The sequence below is a fragment of the Heloderma suspectum genome, chromosome 1, assembly GCF_057233095.1.
Source record: "Heloderma suspectum isolate Gila_16-S chromosome 1, 16-S_ref, whole genome shotgun sequence".
NCBI lineage: Eukaryota > Metazoa > Chordata > Lepidosauria > Squamata > Helodermatidae > Heloderma > Heloderma suspectum.
This window is the reverse complement of record NC_139458.1, coordinates 33,689,316-33,707,264: the sequence shown is the minus strand read 5'-3', so window position 1 is coordinate 33,707,264 and position 17,949 is coordinate 33,689,316. Positions and strand designations below refer to the sequence as shown.

Sequence of the window (17,949 nt, the reverse complement as noted above, 5' to 3'; positions counted from 1 at the left end):
AATAGGATTGTCCCAGAAGAGCTTATCCAGCTAGTCTATCAGCCTAAACTGAGTGGAAGTTGGCCACATATGAACATCTTTGGGGGACAATGTATTTTTTCTGGTTTTATGACAAGGTCAGCTTGGTTTGCATTGAGATTTACACCTCAGCTGGCATCCTTTTAGTCACACCAGGGATGAAACTTGATCCTTTGATTTGCAGTTATCTTGAAGGTGTAACAAATTTGGGGAGGGAAATTGGTTTGTGCTGCTTTTAACTTGGGAGGTTGGGAAAATGTAAAGAAATTGCATTGATTTTTTTGACCAACAAAACATCACATAAATATATATATATATATATATCAATCACCATACACAGCGCATAACACATTGATTCATTGAGCTCCTCCTTAAGTTTTATCTTTGGGCCAAAGCATTTCTCTGCATTAAGCATGAATTTAATTTTCATGCCCTGCTCATTTCCAGCTTGTTTTCCCCCTAACTTGAACAATGCAAATATAACAAATGCCCCACAGAGAAAAGGAAGTTCTTATTGATGTATTCCTGATCTATAAATTAGCTGCTACTAAACATATAGGCTGGATCGAAAGAGCCCCAAAGTCGCTTCTGCACAGATAGCTAGGCTGCTCCAGGATTTTGTGTTTTTTTAAACAATTGCATCTCCATGCACTGCATCAGAGACTGTTGCTGAATGTTACCCAAACTTCAGGAACGGACTTTCCGACAGTGCAGTGGTGGCTGTGAGATAGACAGAGCCCTGGAGCACAGATGCTAATGCTGAGCTCTTCATGTTAAGTGGTCATTAAAGAGCCCAGGTACAAAGGAGGGAAAAGACAAATTAGAAAGTTACAAAGGAGGGACAAGACAAGTTAGAAAGGTACAAAGGAGGGACAAGACAGGTTAGAACAGCTTTCCCCAACCTGGTGCTCTGCAGATGTGTTTGACTACAATGACTGCCTGGGGATGCTGGGAGTTGTAGTCCAACGCATCTGGAGGACACCAAGCTGAGGAACACTGTGATAGAAAGAGGCATAGAAGGATTGAGTGAAGCTGTTGCTATTGAGAATTCTGTCTTTTACACAAGTGTCATTAAATATATTATTATTAGATATTATTCATTATTATTATTATTATTAATATGCCATCTTTAAGGGAAAATCCCTCTCAAGATACAGAAGCCCTGTCCTCTTTTTTCATCTGATGATCCTAGTGACGGTAGCAAAAACCTTCTTGAAGTAGAATCAAATAGAATTGCCCCTGGAAGAGCAACATTGTCTGCGGAACCTTCCCCAACCTGGTGCCCTCCAGATGTTTTGGACTACAACTCCCAGCATTCCCTGACCATTGGCCATGCTGGCTGAGATTCAGTGGAAGTTGAAGTCCAAACATCTGGAGGACACCAGGCTGGAGAAGGCTGGTATACAGAGTGAAAGCAGGACGCCAGATGGCATCTGCCCTTGGGGTTGTGCTCACTTTTGAGACCAGGACTGGCACAGTGTTTGCATAATTGCTCTGTACAGAGGTATGCAGCCTGATGCATGGTGAGTCCCAGCATGCAATGCAACACAATTTTAGCTAGGGGAAAACAAGCTCTGCATGAGGCTCTAGGATAGTGGCAGGAAAGGGCTTCCCATCATTTGAGACAGCTATATGGTAGGTGGAAATCAACCATTGAAGCTTTTCCTAGCATGGGGCAGGCTCGTAGCCAGCTTAAAAGTTCTGGGGGGACTGCCAAAAAAGTAGGGGGCAGTTCATCTGGTTTGTAAGCTTTTTAAAGCAAAATTATAAACTGGTTTTTAATTATTTGTTTGTAAAAAAAAATGAGGGGGGCAGAGAATATTTAGAAGGGGCAGCCCCCCCAGCCCCCCCTGACTACAGGCCTGGCATGGGAATGTAATGGTGGGGACTGACAATTTCTCCCTGTTACGCAGTTGCCTGTTATGTACCTGTTAAAGGCAACGGGATTTCTACCCATAAAGGAGTTGGCAGTTCTTTTGGGAACATAAAAGAGCCAATGTGGTATAGTGGTTAGAGTGTTAGACTGTGACTCAGGAGGCCCAAATTCTAGTCCTCCCTTGGCCATGAAGCTCACTTGGGTGACTTTGGGCCAGTCACTGACTCTCAGCCTAACCAACCTCACAGAGTTGTTGTGAGGATAACATGGAGTGGAGGAGGGCCATATAAATCGCCTTCTGCTTCTTAGAGGGAAGGTGAGATATAAATGTAACAAACAATAAATACATCGAATTATGCCTTCAGAGCCTCTCAGGGGCTACAATGCCATGAAAAGGTAAAAAGGAGATTAAGGGTTGGATCCAGTGTTCCCATGATTGGAATTCCACTCATGGCATGCTTCTCTGCTGGAGGCAGGAGAAGGGGTGATTTTTGCTGATTTCTCCTGAAAAGGTGCTCTGGAGGGTTGGGGGACCTTCCAGAACAGTGTGGGGAGCAGTCCAGGGTTGCAGGGTGAGCCTGACAAATTTGCCTTCCCCCACTTCCACTAGTGGGGGAACCTCTGCTGGATCTCAGGCCCTTCCGCAACTCAGGATCAAAACCATTGGAAATAGGGCTGACATTTGATTTTTTAAAAAATTAATAAATTAATCCCAGGCATTTAATGGATGTCAGTTAACCCTGCATAAAGTCCCATACGGAGAGAATCATGCTCCTAAAAAAAAGCAGTGGGTTGTATCCAGGCTTTGCTGTCTACAAATGGGAAGGCTTTTGATTTAGTAGTGGGATCCTGCTGGTGGAAATGGGGTTGGAGTGAGGAGATTTCTGTGCAGCATTTAATTGTGAAAGTGAAAGAAAACACGATTTCTTCTTGCATATTTGCACTTTTCTGCTGTACCACCGTGCCACCTAGATGTGATGTCATAGAACAGCAGGAAAAGAAACACTCCTGTGTAGTGCTTGGATCTCAATTCTGCAACGAAAGTGAAAGTAGATGTAGCGGATTAACAGCCGATTTAATAACCTCATGTAGAAAACCTCTCAGAGAGTGCAAAGAGCTCAGGGGCATGGGGCTTCAGCAAAAGTTGCCTCCCCTCTTCTACCAAGGGGAGCATTCCCAGAGGGAAACTCCCCTCAAGGGATGCTCCCACCAGTGACAGCGGAGTCTGGATCCAACCCATTCTTTCTTTTTTTCATAAAAGAAAGAACAGTACGATGGGTGCCCTCTTAGATGAGGCATTCATTCTTCTTAGAAGAAGACACCCACCACCCACAGTTTTTGTAAGTACTTGTGTTAAAATTAATTGGCATGCATATATATGCTGGCTGATTAATCAGGACATCTTTCTTTAAAAATGGCTTAATGCAGCCCTCCTTGAAATTTTAAAACAGGGGTGGGTAACTTATGGCCCTCCAGCTGTTGTTGGATTGTAACTCCCATCAGCCCTAGCCAGGTGAGTCCAACAACATCTGGAGGGCCACAAATTACCCACTCCTCTTTTAAACGGACACTTCCAATGAGGGAGAAGAAGTGCTCCACATATAATGTCCAGCAGTTATAAGGATATTAAGAGCTCCTCATATTGAATGAGATCAGTGGAGGCTGGTGGCTCTGATGTCAGTGGGGCAGTGAACTCCTGGATAGCTTCTTTAGAATTCTGACTGGTTCTGGCCAAAACCTGGATTCACTGCCCCACTGACATTGGAGTCACAGAATCATAGAATAATTGGGTTGGAAGGGGCCTACAAGACCATCCAGTCCAAACCCCTGCTCAATGCAGGAATCCAAGTCAGAGCATCCCTGACAGGTGGCTGTCCAGCCTCATCTTGAATGCCTCCAGTGTGGGAGAGCCCACTACCTCCACTGAATGAGATCAAGCAATGGTAGGCTACTTAGAACTAGTGCTGTGCTGAATCCTGCCCCCTGTTTTCAGGAACTTTTTCTCTCCCTGAAAAAGAGGCATTGTTTTTTCTGACTCTTTCACAGGGAGGGGGAGAATTTCAGAGAATTTTCTCCTCAGGGAGGAGCACAGGGTTTCCACATTCCTTTTTTTAGTGTACACAACTCTTGAGGGGGTCTTCTTTCTATTTTTTTTTTTAAATACCCCACTTCATTTGCAGGAGCCCAGGACTCTTCTCCAGCCTGGCAGTTCTTCCTGAATGCCTAGTGGAGAGGGCGAGTTCACATGGTTTCCTGGGAGTATGTGGTAACCCTGTCCTCCTCCCCAAGGAGAAAACTCTCTGAAATTCTCACTGTGCCCAGCTTCTTTTGCCAGAGTTTTCATTTTGCTCCTTAGGCTTATGGCAAATAAGCTGAAGAATTGGTGGGCTGTCCAAGGATCCCGGCTTTCTCAACATTCTGATTTGCTATAAGGCAGCTTCCTTTGTTCTTATTCGTTAGTACAGTCATGACTGAGATAGTTGTCTGGAGATGATTTGTTGGTTTGATTTCATAAATATACCATATCAGGGCAATTGGACATTGGGTAACTGGGACCTAAAGGAATGAGAAAACTATACAAGGCACAATAAACCAGACATGTTTATCATACAATCCTGTACATGTCTACTCAGAAGTAAGTCCCATGGAGTTCAGTGGGGCTTACTCCCAGGTAAATGGGTATAGGATTGCAGCTTAAAAGTTGGATATGATGGGTGCAAGCTGCTATGTACTGCTGCTGTGGAACTTCTGTTTGTCTAAAGGAGACTTGCAGAGTTGGGAAGATGGTACCCATTATCTTAGGCTTCCCCAACCTGGTTTTGGACTTCAGCTCCCATCAGCCCCAGCCAGCATGGCCAATGGTCAGGAATCCTGGGAGCTGTAGTCCAATACATTTGGAAGGTACCAGGTTGGGGCAGATGGCATTATGTGTGCACTGGAAGACATCATCTGTATACTTGGCCAATGATGTTTGCACTGTCTCTGAACAGGGCTACAATTCCTAATGGTGGAACCAAAATAAGCCCATGTTCTGCAACTGTCTAAGTCAGCCTGCAACTTTCCCAGTACCATCAATCCTACTGGATGTCTGTAGGCTAGGGATGGGGAATGTCTGGTCCTCCAGATGTTGGTGGGCTACAATTCCCTTCATCCTTAGCCAGAATAGCCAATGGTGAGGGCTGCTGGGAGTTCCAGTCCACCAACTTCTGTAGGCCCACATGGTCCCTATCCCTAGTTTAGCCACATTCATCTAAGTTGCGCCTTTGCTTATTCATTTGCAAGACACGTCAGAAGGTCAATGTAATGAGAACAGTGCTTTCAAAAAATATTCAGATTTGGCCTAACATTCTTCCCAGTGAAAAGTCAACAGCATGTTATGCTCTGCCTTTGGTAGAAGATTTAACACAGAAATTTGTAAGAACAGTCAGATGAATTATTTCAAACAGTGCCTCTTCCAAACACACACACAGAACAATGGATATATGGTTTGGTGCATTGTAGACGTAATATATTTGAATAGGTATAACTCTCTAAAATATAGGAATGGTGTCATAAATTAGTAAAAAAAGAAAAAGAAAAAGATGAAACTATGAGTATGACCCAGACAAAGTTAATCACTTTTAAGTTTCTCTCAATTTAGCAGGAGTTATGCACGTGCACAAGGCTGTAATCCTGTGCACACTTACCTGGGAGTTAAACCCACTGGATATAATGAGACTTACCTCTGAGTAAATATGCATAGGATTGTGCTGCACCTCTCCTGTTGAAATCAGTGGGTCAAACAGGCGCTACATTTTGGCTGGCATGAGCCTTTAATTATGTTCCTTTAGCAGCAATCTTTAAATAGTTATTTCAGAGAATTGGAATAATTTGCTTGCAGTGATAGCAATCTGATTGATTTTTTGCCCTTACTTTTGATTCCCACTAAACCTTTTAATTATTCTAAATTATTTCTCCTTTAGTCTGTAGTAAGTTTGTTCAGTAAATAACATAAGTAGCATTAGCAATGACTGATAAGACCCTGTCTGATATGCAGTTATATAGTGGGTAATGCTTGCTTAGCCCTTAGATTTTCAAAAGTAACCACGCAACAAGAGAGCATTTTGTATTCGTAAAATAAGATGTTTCCTTCCCCCAAATTAAAAGCACACACACACTACCATTCTCATTAGCTCACAAACATATGCTGCAGCCCATTGACTATATATTATTTTAAAGCTTTTCCAAATGTAGTTTAGCTAACATTTTAGAAATATTATATTATTTCTAAATCCATGTGCCTGTTGAAATCTCATTATCTCAGATGATACTGACGAAATGTCATGAAACAGTATCATGTAATACATACAGACATTATTTTGATGCAATAAACATGTGATTTTTAAGGCTCTCTTAACAAATGCACATGTTTATTCTTTGCTAAAACATGTTTCTGCAAGTGCCACACCTATTTTTTGCAAGTATTTCCTCTTTGGTTTTCCCAATAATGATGCTTAAAATAGTTTCCCAATATTGTTCTTTTTTCAAAGATCAAAATTTCAGGTGATTTGATGCTCCTGAATGCTGTTGTGTTCTCCCTCCCACTTCCGTACCAAATTGCATCCAATTTTGCAGAACTGTGAAACATGGGTGTGCCACTGAAACATGCATTTTTATATTTTTGCTCCTTATGAACCAGATAACACATGAGATGCAATGGAAATTTCCCCATGAATAGAATTTTGAACTGTATTTTTCCCCAAGCATGGAAATGAATGGTTGCTAGATTTTGCAAGATGCACTAGTATTGGTAGAGATTGCATCTCATGTGGGATGTATCTGGAGTTTTATTATTTGTTTTATAGTGTCATTTCAATGTAATGTGCTGTTCTTTGTGTCTTTGTTGTCTCTTTTTTTTCTTTGTCCCCCCAACAGCATTTTGTCCCGCACAGGGAAGAAGGAGAATCAAGATGCCTCCAATTTGACAGTGCCCATGACCATGTGTCTTTTCCCTGTGCCATTCCCACTCACCCCATCTCTAAGACCACAGGTCAGTTCCATCAACCCTACTGTTACTCGCTCCCTCCTTTACAGCGTCCTGCGAGATGCTCCCACTGAACGCGGCCAGCAAAGTCGTGATGCTCAGTTATCAGACTACCCATCATTGGACTATCAAGGACTATACGTGACATTGGTGACTCTGCTGGATCTAGTTCCTTTGCTCCAACATGGTCAACATGGTAAGTCAGCTGTTTGCATTCTTACAGTCAACTTGACACAGGGGCATTGTATCTATTCTAGGCTTATATAGATATGAAAAACATCAACATGTACTCAAATTGGCATGGATCTCAATTTTCTATCGTCTATCTATATTCTGGAGGTGATGGACTCGACCTTGGGGGAGCTGGGGGTGGTGATGGCCAACAGGAAGCTCTGGTGTGGGCTGATCCATGAAGTCACAAAGAGTCAGAAGCGACTGAGCGAATAAACAACAATCTATATTATAGATACTACCTCCATTAGGCTTATATAAATATGAAAAACTTAAAAGTCAGCTTCAATTTGCATGTTGCATATTTTGCAAATGTGAAGGAATCCAGGAACATTCACAATGTAATGTTATCCCTTGGTTAATTTATATGGAAAACTTGATCTTTAAAGACAGGATGCTTAAGGAACAGTGATGGACTAACTCATTTATTTGAGAATAGCTATTCATTATAGCTGCATTCTGCTGTAACTCTCCAAGGAGTTCAGGAGGCATATATGGGGATTACTCCATTTTATCTTCACAGTAATTCTCTGCGGTAGGTTAGGCTGAGAGATAGAGACTTGTCTGAGATGACCCCATACAGTTTTATGACTGAGCTAGGATTTTAACACAGAGCTTTGTGGTCCAAGTCTAGCATTCTTTATCCTATACTACCCTTCCGACCCAAAAGCCTTTCACTGTCATTGCATGAAGTATGGAAAGGGAAAGGAATTGACCATCCACCATATTTAGAGATGTGACTTTTGACAAATGATAGTTCGGGGAATGAAATTGTAGGGTGGATGTCCAATTTGCAGATAACTGAGGGCACACTGTAAAAAATAATAGCAAAATTTAAAATATTTTAAATATTGTGAGGTAACTTTGAATAGGGTGGGTTTTTGTTTTTGTTCAGATCACTGTGTGATTGATAGAAATGGTCAAGAGGTGACAGTTTCCACTGTAAATATTGTTTTCCGTGGTGATACATACTGACGTTAGAGATCCATGCTCTTATATTTAGGACACTGATAATACCAAAATCATTGTAGCAATTGGGCGAACTGCTATATTCTGCTGGATTCAGAGTCCCTTTGGGATTACCAGGTTCACATTTTGATCCTCATTCAGAAATTTCAAGGAGAGTGAACAGTAAATGAATGTTGTTGTAAAATGTGGGCGTGGTCTAGCCCACAAGCAATTTCAAGTCCCATTGACTTTAATTATGTCAACTTTCCCATTAAAATCAATGGAACCCAGAAGTGCTAACCTTTAGCTGTTGTATGTACCTGGGAATGCAAGAATCCAAGTCTCCACCAGTGTCTAAAGAATTGGTTCTGGCAATGGGTTCTTAGATTGCTGCTAAAGAGGGCAGGAAGCTGCTTTTCCTCTTTCTAGGTCCCAGGCTGCCGCTGCCGCTGCTGCCGCCACTGCCGCTGCTTCCTCTGCCTCTGCCTCTTCTCATTCTCTTAAAGCAGGGGTGTTGAACCTGTTTCAGCTCGAGGGCCAAATTGCAGAGAACCTCTCAGGGGCTGCATTGCAGTGGTGGGTGGAAACAAAACCCCCCAAACCACACCCCCCAGCCTATTTTAGCTTAAGGTTTTTGCTGCCAGTAATGAAGCCTTAGGAGAGGCATGCCAACTTTACAGAATGGGAAAAAAATGTGCAAAGTTGAGAGGCCAATCAGTGGGGGTGGGAAAGGGGCTGGGGTGTGGGGAAGGGAATGTGGCTATTTGGGGAAGCCTGGAGGGCTGGATGCGAATTTGGCCTATGGTTCACCACCTCTGTCCTAATGCTCACTTTGTTCCTTTCCAGTTAGCTCCTTTGCCACATTGCATTTCAGTAAAGTTTGGCTTAAGGCGTTCCCGGGCAGATGGGCCTGCAGCAGAGACAGACACCTGCCCACCAGCTCTCCCTTTCCCTCATAGTTCCTCCTTGCCAGCTGGATTCCATCAGCAGCAGCTGCTAGGGTCAGCTCAAGGGCTGAGCTGTGACAGTGTCCAAGGTGCTTTGGCCTTCCTGGGATTGGCTCGACCCCATGCAGAGTAACTGTTGGGTTGGGCATTATCCCGAAAGTGCTTATGTAATTTACTCTGGTTCCTGCCTCATTGCCTTTCCTCCCATGATTTCTCCCCTGCCAGAGAAAAGACCACATGTAAAAAAAGAGATTGTAGAACGGGAAAAATTGCAGAAAAGGGCAACTAAAATGATGAAGGGGCTGGAGCAACTCCCCTACGAGGAAAGGTTACAACCTGTGGGATTGTTTAGCTTGCAAAAAAGGCGAGTAAGGGTGTACAAAATTATGCATGGTGTGGAGAATGTAGATAGGGAGACATTTTTCTTCCTCTCTCATAATACTAGAATCCGGGGTCATCCCGTGAAGCTGATTGGTGGGAGATTCAGGACAGATCAAAGGAAGGACTTCTTCACACAGTGCATAGTCAAACTATGGAATTTGCTACCACAAGACATACTGAGGACCACCAGTTTGGATGGTTTTAAAAGGGGGTTAGACAAATTCCTGGAGCAGAAGGCAATTAGTGGCTACTAGTCTTGATGCCTCTATGCCACCTCCAGGAATCGGAGGCAGTAAGCCTATGTACACCAGTTGTTGGGGAACATGGGTGGGAGGATGCTGTTGCACTCATGTCCTGATTGTGGGTTACCTGTGGGCAGCTGGTTGGTCATGGAGTGAACAGAATGTTGGACTACATGTCCTTGGTCTGATCCAGCACAGCTTTTCTTATGTTCTTAATCCTTTGGCTGCCACTGACCTAGGTTAAATCTGCCTCATAAAAATATAGGGTTGAATCCAGATAGAGTTGTACTGAGAGTAGACCCATTGAAATCAATGGGACTTCAGTGAGTCATGACTCACTGAAGTCGCATTGATTTCAGTGGGTCTACTCTCAGTATGACCCCACCTGGATCCAACCCATAATGTGTAGCACGCCTTCTCACCTTTTAACCAAGCCTTCATATTGTTTGCTTTTGTGCCTTTGACAGATCTCGGACAGTCCATTTTTTACACAACCACATGTTTGCTCCCTTTTCTCAATGATGACATCTTGAGCACTCTTCCATATACAATGATCTCTACGTTAGCCACCTTTCCACCTTTTCTGCACAAAGATATCATAGAGTATCTCAGCACCTCTTTCTTGCCCATGGCTATATGTAAGTAAATCCAGGTTATGCTTCTGAAAGTGAATTGCAGAGTCTTCTGCTTTTGGTGAGATAATTTTTGGTATTTCTTATGGGGATGTGAATGCATATGACAGATCAGCTTATGGAAACAACCCAGAGATTTCTTCTTATCTGCATAAGAATATGAAGCAGTGGAGGCTGGTGGCTCCAATGTCAGTGGGGCAGTGAATCCGCTCTGATCTTCATTCAGAATCAGTCAGAACTCTAAAGGAGCTATCCAAGGTGTTTCTCACCTTGGATAGCACCTTTAGAGTTCTGACTGGTTCTGACTGAAACACAGAGCGGATTCACTGCCCCACTGACATCGGAGACACCAGCCTCCACCGATTCGAAGTGCTGATTTTGTTTTTTACAGTTGTGATGCTCCCAGCCTCCCTCGCTGCCACCCCACCAAGCCAAATATAATTTCAGTGTCTGTATCAGGCACAAAGCTGAAATGTTCTGTTTTATATACACGTGCAAAGAAAGCAGAGCATTTTTGGATGCTCCTTGGAGGCTGTGCTGTTGGGACTGACATGGTGAGCGTATGTGCTTCAAAATTTACCATGACACCACTGCCCCCAACACCTCACCACTACTCCCTGCCTACGCCATTTGGTGCCTGAGGCAGCCGCCTTACTCTGCCTAATGGTGGGGCTGGCCTTGTACAGATTCTTAGATCTGTCTCCTTATTACATTTAAATCAATTCTCAAGAAGTCACAGTGGCTGCCTGTTTGCTTCTGAGCCCAATTCAAGGTACTGGAGCTTACCTTTAAAGCCCTAAACAGCTTGGAACCCAACTACCTAGAGGAGTGTCACTCCCTATATCAGCCTGCCTGTGTCTGATGATCTTCAGAGGAGACTACTCTGTGTTCCTTTGTCATGGGAAGCTTGTTGTATAGGAACTAGGCAGATGGGCCTTCTCTGCAGTGGCACCCCATTTTGGGAATGCCTTCCTCATAAAGCTTGCCTGGCACAGATGCTGTTATTATTTTGCTGTCAGGTTAAAATGTACTTATTTGCCCAGGCATTTTAAAGAGTAGCATTGGTTTGAGCTTAGTTTATTATTTTTTTATGCCTCTGATCTGCTTTTACTATAATGTCATGTTACATTTTTATTGTATTTTATTTGTGGCATATTTTGGTTCTTACATTTTTTGTTTACCAGTCTTATGTTAGGATGAAGGGTGGGCTAAAAATACTTTAAAAAAAAAAAAAACTTGTTTAGACAGAAAAAGTCCTGCAATTCCTATCATGCCCCAGCCAGCTGGGAATTATAGGACCTTTTGCTGTCTTATGGAATAACTCTCCGAAAACATGAGTAAACTTGTGCACACATGTACGTGCACAGTGATGGGAAGAAGTACTTTTCCTTGTCTGCCCACTTTACAATTACCTTTGACTATAGTATCTATTTTGGGCATCTCTACACCAGCCTAAAATCCTGCATTTAAAATGGTGCTTTCTGCTTCTGTTTTAAATGCAGGATCACAAGAACTCCCTTTTTGATGTGCTTCCTTTCCCCCCTCCCCTTTCCCCCTCCTTCTCTCCATATCTGAGCCTTCCACATCTTTCACTGATCTCGCTCCTCTTCTTGCCACTTTTACCCTTTTCACGGAGGAAACTGAAGCGGAACACTACAGGGTAATTTGATAGCTCATTATCTGTGATCCATGTAAAAATGAAACAAAGGGCATTTTGTGCAGGAGCCGCCTTGAATGATCATGGCGTCATGTAAAGAGTCTGCAAACTTCCATGAAGGAGCAATCTCAATCACAGGATAAAAGCTCAGTGTGAATAAGCCCTTTATCTTTTCGTGATGATAGAGCATTTGATGTTTTCCCTATGTGTTTTATGTCCTAGATCATATACCACTGGGAGAATATATATTTTAGAATTTCACAGTGCAGTCTTAAGCATGTCTCCTCAGAAGTAAGTCCCATTGAGTTCAATTAGTCTTACTTCCAGGAAAGTGTGTGTGGGATTGTAGCATTAATGTACATTGTGACCATTTTCTGGTCACAATGCATTTTCTGGCTGTGTTTGTTGGGATCTGATTATCAAAGAGAATAATTCCATCTGAGATAGGATCACATCTACTTGTGGCAGATAAAATACTGAGCTATTCATGATTAGAATGTAGAAATGTTCAAATTAGCAAACCTCAAGCTCGCTGGAGTTCTCCGAATTCCATCTCGCAGTTCGTTCTGACTCGAGTCCATATCAGATTGCGAGGTTTGTTTTTTTCTTTTCACATGAAAATCTGTGCACATTTTCTTGCATACTTTTCCAAATGTATGCATCAATTGCGTGCATCTTTGAAATGTACGCATTCTTCTCCCATTGATTAAAGTGCATTTGTGCACATTTTTCAAATGTATGCTTGCTGCCAAATGCATTTTTTGAGGGGGTCTGTGAATCACATTGCAAGCTCGGAAATGTTCAACCACAGATTGCATCCAAGGGCCTATCTACATTGCGCCCGCTATCGCAATGAATTCGATGTCCCGTCGGATTAAACGCTCTCGCATTAAAACGTCATTATTCACACTCACCCATTTTCCCCGTTGCAGTGCTTCATCGAATGCACAAGCTCGGTTCACACTCGAGCGCTGTGCTGTTTTCCTGCTGTTTTCCTGTGCGCGCTTGTCTGATCTCGGATGCTAAGCAGGGTTGGCCCCGGTCAGTAGTTGGATGGGCGACCGCCTGGGAATCAGGCTTCCTGCATTGAACAGGGGGTTGTTGTATCCCTTCAAATGAGACTAATGATGAGTTTTAATGAGTTTTACCCCCTCCTATCCCCCACTCCAGATGTTGTTTATTTTTAAATTAAGGCGTTATCCTCACAGAATCGGGGCTTTTCCGTGATGTTTTTTTTCCTAATTGAGGCATGATCTTTGAAGCTTCGAAGTTGTGAAGCTTCACAGTGGCGGTCTCCCATCCAAGCACTGACTGGGACTGACCCCGCTTAGATTCCGAGATCAGACAAGCGCACACACATCCAGCCCTTTGCTTGTTGCTGAGGAAACGGGGGCTGCTGAGGAAGCTATGCGACTGGTAGCTGGAAGAAGACATGGGGCCATCGAGAGCTGTGATTGGACAGGAGGGAAATACAAACACCACCGCAAAGGGTCAGGCGGGGGAGGGGACTACGACTGGATATGGTAGCGAAGGCGGAAAATTAGAGCACATTAAGGGGAAATAGCGGGATATTTGGGTATTGAAAGTGGGAGCACGGAAGTGGGAAATTCTGGTTCCAATTCGAGGCGGCTACTGCGTAGTGTGAAAGGTGGGCGGTGAAACCTCATTGGAAGCGAAAAAAGGCGGTAAGTGTAGATTCAGCCCAAGTCCATGTTTGGTCTGGAAAGTGTGAACTGGGCAAATCCTGATCACAAATGAACTGAAACAAATTTCTTATACACCCCTATTAGAATGGCAGGCGCCATCTCATTTTCTAAGCCCCCTCATGTTTTGGTTTACAGAACTGCTTTTCTACAGCTACATCTTCATCAAGGCCTCTGTAGCTCCCAAAGGACAGTCTTACAGATAGTTTTGCATTTTATAGGGTGATTTATAGAGTGAATAAGCGATGGCATCTCAACCCTCACTCTGAAGTGTTTTCTTGCATAGCTTTAATTTGACCCCTGCTTCAGTGCTAGAACCTGCTTTCTGTGCACTCCTCAGGTTGGACCAAGCAACATGTTGCATTAGTTGCATCCATTCTCCCTTGGGAGTGTCTGTAGCTCAGTGGCAGAACACAGGCTTTGCATACAGAACGTCCCAGGTTCAATCCATGGCCTTAGTACTGAATTTGTCCTCATTACTGGCCGTTACCTTTTGGTTGCATCCATCTATATTCCTGCTGCTACAATCCAGTTCAGCTGGGGAAATTGATAGCACAGTATTATTAGAAGGTCCTGAATTTTGAAATGCTGAAAATATTAGGCTTTTAGATTTCCTGTGACATTAAAAATGAATAATATGCACATCATCAAATTTAAATGTTGAAATGTACCTTGGGGATTTGCAAGAAATGACTGCTAGGAAGGCTCACATGAATATTTTTGCTCCCATTTGCTGTTGTTTTCACTACCAGTGCAGCTTCCCCCAACCTGATGCCCTCCAGATGTTTTGGACTTCAACTCACAGCAGCCCCAGCCAGTGTGGCCAATGATCAGGAATGCTGGGAGTTGTAGTTCCAAAAATCCGGAGGACACCAGGTTGGGAAAAGCTGGTATGGTGGGTCCCTTGTTAGCTTAACAAACAGCCAAGTGTACCTATTGCCATGTGTCTGCTAGAAAAAAACCCTCCAGTTTTCAGAGTGTTTTCTCACATCACTCCAAAAGCATTTCTGACCCTCTTTCTGAGCTATCGGTGTGGATGTGTTAGTGTTAAGAACTAAGAATTGCCTTCCTGTATCACACCACCTAATTTAGCACTATGGCCTCATTTAGATATAACGCTAAATCATGGTTTAGCATTATGAGAATGAGTTACCATGACCTGCAGGCTTGCATACTCCCCCTCCAGTGTGGCTGTGGGAGTTTGGAAGCTTTTGCTTCCATTTTAGCTTAGCCAGTTTTTTGGGATGTGTGAACCCAAGCAAGCTGTGGCTAATCTTAACTATGGTTTGTTGAAACAAGCCAACTTCAAACTATAGTTTATGAAGCTGGCTTGTTTCAACTACGTAAGCCTAGTTAAGATTAACTACAGTTTATGGTTCATATGATGTAGTAAACTCCAGTTAATCTAAAACCGAAGCAGAGCTTATGATCTCCTCCTCATTGCCCTGCCAGGGGAGGAGACAGGACGGGGGATTGCTCAAGCCTGAGGCTTGCTGTAGCTCATTCTTATAACACTAAACCATGGATTTCTAGTTCTGATTTGGAGGGCAAAAATTAACCATCATTTGCAGCTCAGACAACATAGCAAATGATGGTTAGAGCTAAACTGCTATTGGAATTGGAGCTGCTATTGGAGGAGAGGATTGAGAGGAAGTAGTGTATGAATCCACAAGTAATTTCTGATTCTCCAAATCAAGGTTTGGAAGATCATCTGAACTGAGCCAATATTGCTTATAGCAGTTTCCTAGCATAAATATTTTAGTGTTGCTTCATGCAGCACCTTAATGATGACCTTGATCGAGCTAATCTACGTTGCAAATTTAGTATTCTCATAGACAAGCAATTAAGACTCCCGTAATTTCACAAAAATTGAAAAAATAGGTACTGACTTTTTCCTCTGATAATCAGAAAGTTAATATAAGGAATACTGCTACCGAACATGGTACAAGACCCAAGCCAAGCTGGTCCTTGTATTCCAATTATGTATTTTCTTTATCACAATCTCTTTTCAAATTCCTGCCGTTTTTCTCTCTTGCTCACTATTCTAAACCCTACAATTCCATCATTAAAAAGTTTAGAATATATGGTGGCTGAAAATAAGATCATTCCATTTGTTTTTAAAGCCATTTCACTTGGTGGAAACAAATGAGACTAATTTTTGGGAACCGCCCAGAGAACCTCAGCTATGGAGCAGTGTAGAAATGTAATAAATAAAAGAATATGTAAATAATAAATATATAATACATAATAAATTAATAAATAATAAATAAATAGGTTCTGAGCAGAACCTCAGCTATGAAGCAGTGTAGCAATGCAATCAATCAATCAATACGTAAATAAATAAATACATAAATAAATAGGTTCTGAGCAGAACCTCAGCAACTGAGCAGTGTAGAAATGTAATAAATAAATATGTAAATAATAAATAAATAATCCACAATAAATTAATAAATAATAAATAAATAGGTTCTGAGCAGAACCTCAGCTATGAAGCAGTGTAGCAATGCAATAAATAAATAAATACGTAAATAAATAAATAGGTTCTGAGCAGAACCTCAGCTACAGAGCAGCGTAGAAATGTAATAAATAAATATGTAAATAATAAATAAATAATCCATACTAAATTAATAAATAATAAATAAATAGGTTCTGAGCAGAACCTCAGCTATGAAGCAGTGTAGCAATGCAATAAATAAATAAATAAATAGGTTCTGAGCAGAACCTCAGCTACAGAGCAGTGTAGAAATATATTAAATACGTAAATAAGTAAATAATAAAAAATTGCTCCAGTTCCACTGCCTCTCCTCTCCCCTTGCATCTAAAGACTGGGGCTGCTCCTCCACCGCAACTTATTTAATATACTGTACAATTCTTTGTGCAGAAGACCCACTGGCTGTGAATAGGGCCAGCACAAGATATAGCTGAGGTGAGGTGGATCTGTTGCAGCCTGCTTCCTCCTCCACCTTCTGTCTCCTCTTCCTCTCCCTCCCACACCCTGTCCTTTTGAAATGTTTTTGCTGCTGCCTGAACAGCAGCAGTGGTGCCAGTAATCGCAGGATTTCTGGAGCCATCACACCCCTCAATGCTGCGCTCTAAGGAGTTGGCCCCAGAGAACGATGGCTCCAAATGCTGTTTAAAGTCTAAACTATTAAAATTTAAAATGTAAACTTGAACGGTTTAAACTTTAAACCATATTTGCTGTCATTGCAGCAAAGTGGTAGCGGCACAGATCCTCCTTGGGGCCACCTTGCCCTCAATGCCTCACTCCGAGGAAGGCCTTTCTTCAGAGCGAGGCATGGAGAAGGTGCTTTGAAAAGCCCCTTGGGGGCACTGCCAGATGCTTTTTTGTAGTGCTAAATGCCATTTAATATTAAACAGTATTTTCCACACCTGCAAAAGTAGCTGTGTGCTCCACTGGGGGCTGGTGGACTAGCAGGCTGCAGCGGTAGCAACGGGGAGGCGCAGACCTGGGGGTGATGGTGTGTCATAGGGGTGACTACAGCAGGCAGCCCTGCAGGCAGCAGATGGAGGCACAGTCTGCCGTCCCTCCTGATCCGCCGCCTGAGCCACAGGGCTCATTGGGGCTCATGGCAAGGGCAGCCCTGTTTGTGAGTCATGTAGCATGGCTAAGTAAGAAAAGGATGGACAATGTTAAGAATTAAGTTCAAAAATATGGAGAAAGCACATGGTTCTGACACATCCCCAGCCAACCAGCTCTGACTGGTGTCTCCAACATGATGCCTGTTGGGACACTACCATGCTGCTACCCAGCACCATCTTTATTTGGGGTCAAAAGAGTGGTTTTGTGTTTTGAAGTTCAGAACTCACCTCTGCCTTAAAGTCAGGTTCTTGGGCAAGTTGTTTTCTTTTAGTATCACCAGTTATCCTTCTGGGAAATGAGCGTTTTGTGTCTGGCCATGCCCACCATTTTAGCAATAGGCAATCCCCCAGCAGCCATTTTGTGAGAGTCCCCACAACGCTCTCTCAAAATTCTAAATGTGGCTACTAAACCAAAAACCTTGGGGACCCCTGCAGCTTGTAGCTTCTTGACATGGGCAGATTGTCACAATGTGAATCACTATTCACATTGGAAATCTTTGGCTGCCATCCAGGACAAAGGTAGACCTTATGTACATGCTGTATACATGCTATGATAAGATGGCATAAGTGAGATGCAGAAAATATAAACTTCTATAAATAAATAAAATTAAATGTCATGGAATGAGCTCCATTGAAATATCATGCATGTAGTGCCACTTTGGCTGAATTGTTATGAATTCTATATTTGGAT

At 42.7% G+C, this 17,949-nt stretch overlaps 1 protein-coding gene across 2 annotated transcripts in view; it reads left to right on the top strand.

Moving 5' to 3' along the window:
• The window catches only part of UNC79 (unc-79 subunit of NALCN channel complex), a 222,922-nt gene that overhangs the window by 16,050 nt on the left and 188,923 nt on the right, over window positions 1-17,949 (top strand). The window contains exons 3-4 of one of the 2 annotated variants that reach the window (XM_084840226.1): window positions 6,809-7,113; window positions 10,134-10,304. In XM_084840226.1, coding sequence (XP_084696352.1) covers window positions 6,809-7,113; window positions 10,134-10,304 — 476 coding nt within the window. Of the gene's footprint in view, window positions 1-6,808; window positions 7,114-10,133; window positions 10,305-17,949 lie in introns of those variants that run through there. The other variant, XM_084840236.1, reaches the window with a different exon arrangement.